At 32.3% G+C, this 1,955-nt stretch overlaps 1 protein-coding gene across 1 annotated transcript; it reads left to right on the forward strand.

Annotated features, from left to right (window-relative positions):
• The first annotated feature begins 449 nt into the window (after positions 1 to 449).
• LOC108142153 lies at positions 450 to 1,653 on the forward strand. Its single transcript, XM_017265838.2, has 2 exons — positions 450 to 808; positions 863 to 1,653. Exons 1-2 carry the CDS (start codon positions 553 to 555, stop codon positions 1,606 to 1,608), a joined length of 1,002 nt encoding a protein of 333 aa, XP_017121327.1. The 5' UTR covers positions 450 to 552; the 3' UTR covers positions 1,609 to 1,653.
• The last annotated feature ends 302 nt before the right edge of the window (positions 1,654 to 1,955 follow it).

The raw sequence follows: 1,955 nt of genomic DNA on the forward strand, positions 1-1,955 counted from the left end.
AAATGCATTAAAAATTAATTTTTCCATTATCAAGGCCTTCTTTGCTACTACGAAGGCAGTTTTATACTGCTTTATAGCTAAAAAAGAGCGAATGTCAAATCAGCGGTACACTAGACTGCGAGGACCAAGATTAAAATGCATTCAAAATTAATTTTTCCATTATCAAGGCCTTCTTTGCTACTACGAACCAGTTTTATACTGCTAAAAATTGGATTTTTCCAACTTTTGGATTTGCAAAAAGTCCCACTTTGCCCTTATTCTTACTATGTTGGTTATCTTTACGAACACTCTTTTCACATTATATTAAATAACAGTTATAAAATAATAATATAATAATAATAATAACAGTTATAAAATTTTTATTTTATTATCTTTCAGGAAAACAAAACATTACGCGAACAGTTACTTAAATTTGGCAATACTTGCAAATGTGATACTGATAATGAAAATGAAAACAAAAAAAACCATGTTGAAATAACATCGAAGGTAAAATACTCTAACAGAAGAATCACTACTTCCACCTTGAAGAAAAATGTAGCTGTACTGTTTGCCATGGCTTTTATGGTAACTTTGAATGCAGGCCATTTTCAGTCATATCTTAACAAACCGTCTTTAAAGGAAAGCAGTAATGTATTAGAAAGTTCCGTAAAACATTTAAATCTTTCTGGTCGCCGATTACTCTGGGTTGAAACACAGGAAAAACATAATGAAAATCGTGTCTCAAGTACGCGTGTTTCGGACCAAACAATGGTTCCGCCTCTTTATTTTTTAAGTCGGGACAGGCGCAACCAAAATGTTAATTCAAAAAGTAATACCAGTAAGTCATCTACAACTTACTCATCTAATAAACATCCACCTTCAGCCTATTCAACAATACCACAATGTACTTGCATTTGCAACTCGTCTCGCTCTTTTGCCAATCAATCTAAATACCTTAGGCTCGCCGAAACTTTACATAAATGGACTAGCGGGAGTTTGAACGAGTCATCAAGTTTTACCATTGGCAGCGAAATTTCACCCGGATTTAAATTATCAAATGACTACTTTGACTTAAATAGTGCAATACATACTAAACGAGGAAAGCGTAAAATACACTTTAATGACTTAACTTCTCATTTACAGCACAAACAAAGGAAATTGGATGAAAACAAAAATAATAAGTTGCACAATCAACGCGAACAAATTAATTTAATTAGTGTCATCAAACGAAGAGATGATACTTTTTATGTGCTTTCCTTTAATATGGATCACGTACTGCTGCCAGCATTGAAATACAATAGTAGTGAACGACCAAAAATGTCTTTGGTACTCCCGTTAGAAAATCCCGGGCTAAATGGGGGAATTAAGTTGATGCAGGTGGACTGTGAAGTATTTAATACTAAGGAATTCGAGGTAAAGCCACATATGATTCCAGTTAGTCTTCGACCAAACTCTATGAAACGAAATTCAAATGCACAAAGATTTAAAAGAGGGGATATTCAGACGCAGGTCAAACCTCTACACGAGAAACCACGAGTGCGAAATTTTTATATGGTTGGACCAAAAAACCAAGCAGCTGCAACTGCAACCAATGAAAAGACACAATTTATTCAGATTAATTCAGATTAATTCTACAAATAAAAATAATAGTCAAATGTCCCTGCCCAGCCTGAATGATCGAACTCGTGATTTGTTGTCGCCTTCCTTCATAAAACCTAAATATAAAGATTAATAATAATTACGTTATAACTATCGATAATAATTGAATTAAGATGTGAAATTAATTTCACATAATCTAGATTTTTAGTTAAGTATTTTAATTACTTTTTTTTTATTTTTGACATAATCTGTTGTAACAAAACTAAAAAAGAAGTTAAATGAGTTTTATATAATATTTCTATTAATATAGTTTTAATGTTAAGAAAATTTAAAAAAAATCTGCCCATGTCATTTGAACTGTGCTATACGCTCCCTTA

Source organism: Drosophila elegans, unplaced genomic scaffold, assembly GCF_018152505.1.
Source record: "Drosophila elegans isolate 14027-0461.03 unplaced genomic scaffold, ASM1815250v1 contig_454, whole genome shotgun sequence".
NCBI lineage: Eukaryota > Metazoa > Arthropoda > Insecta > Diptera > Drosophilidae > Drosophila > Drosophila elegans.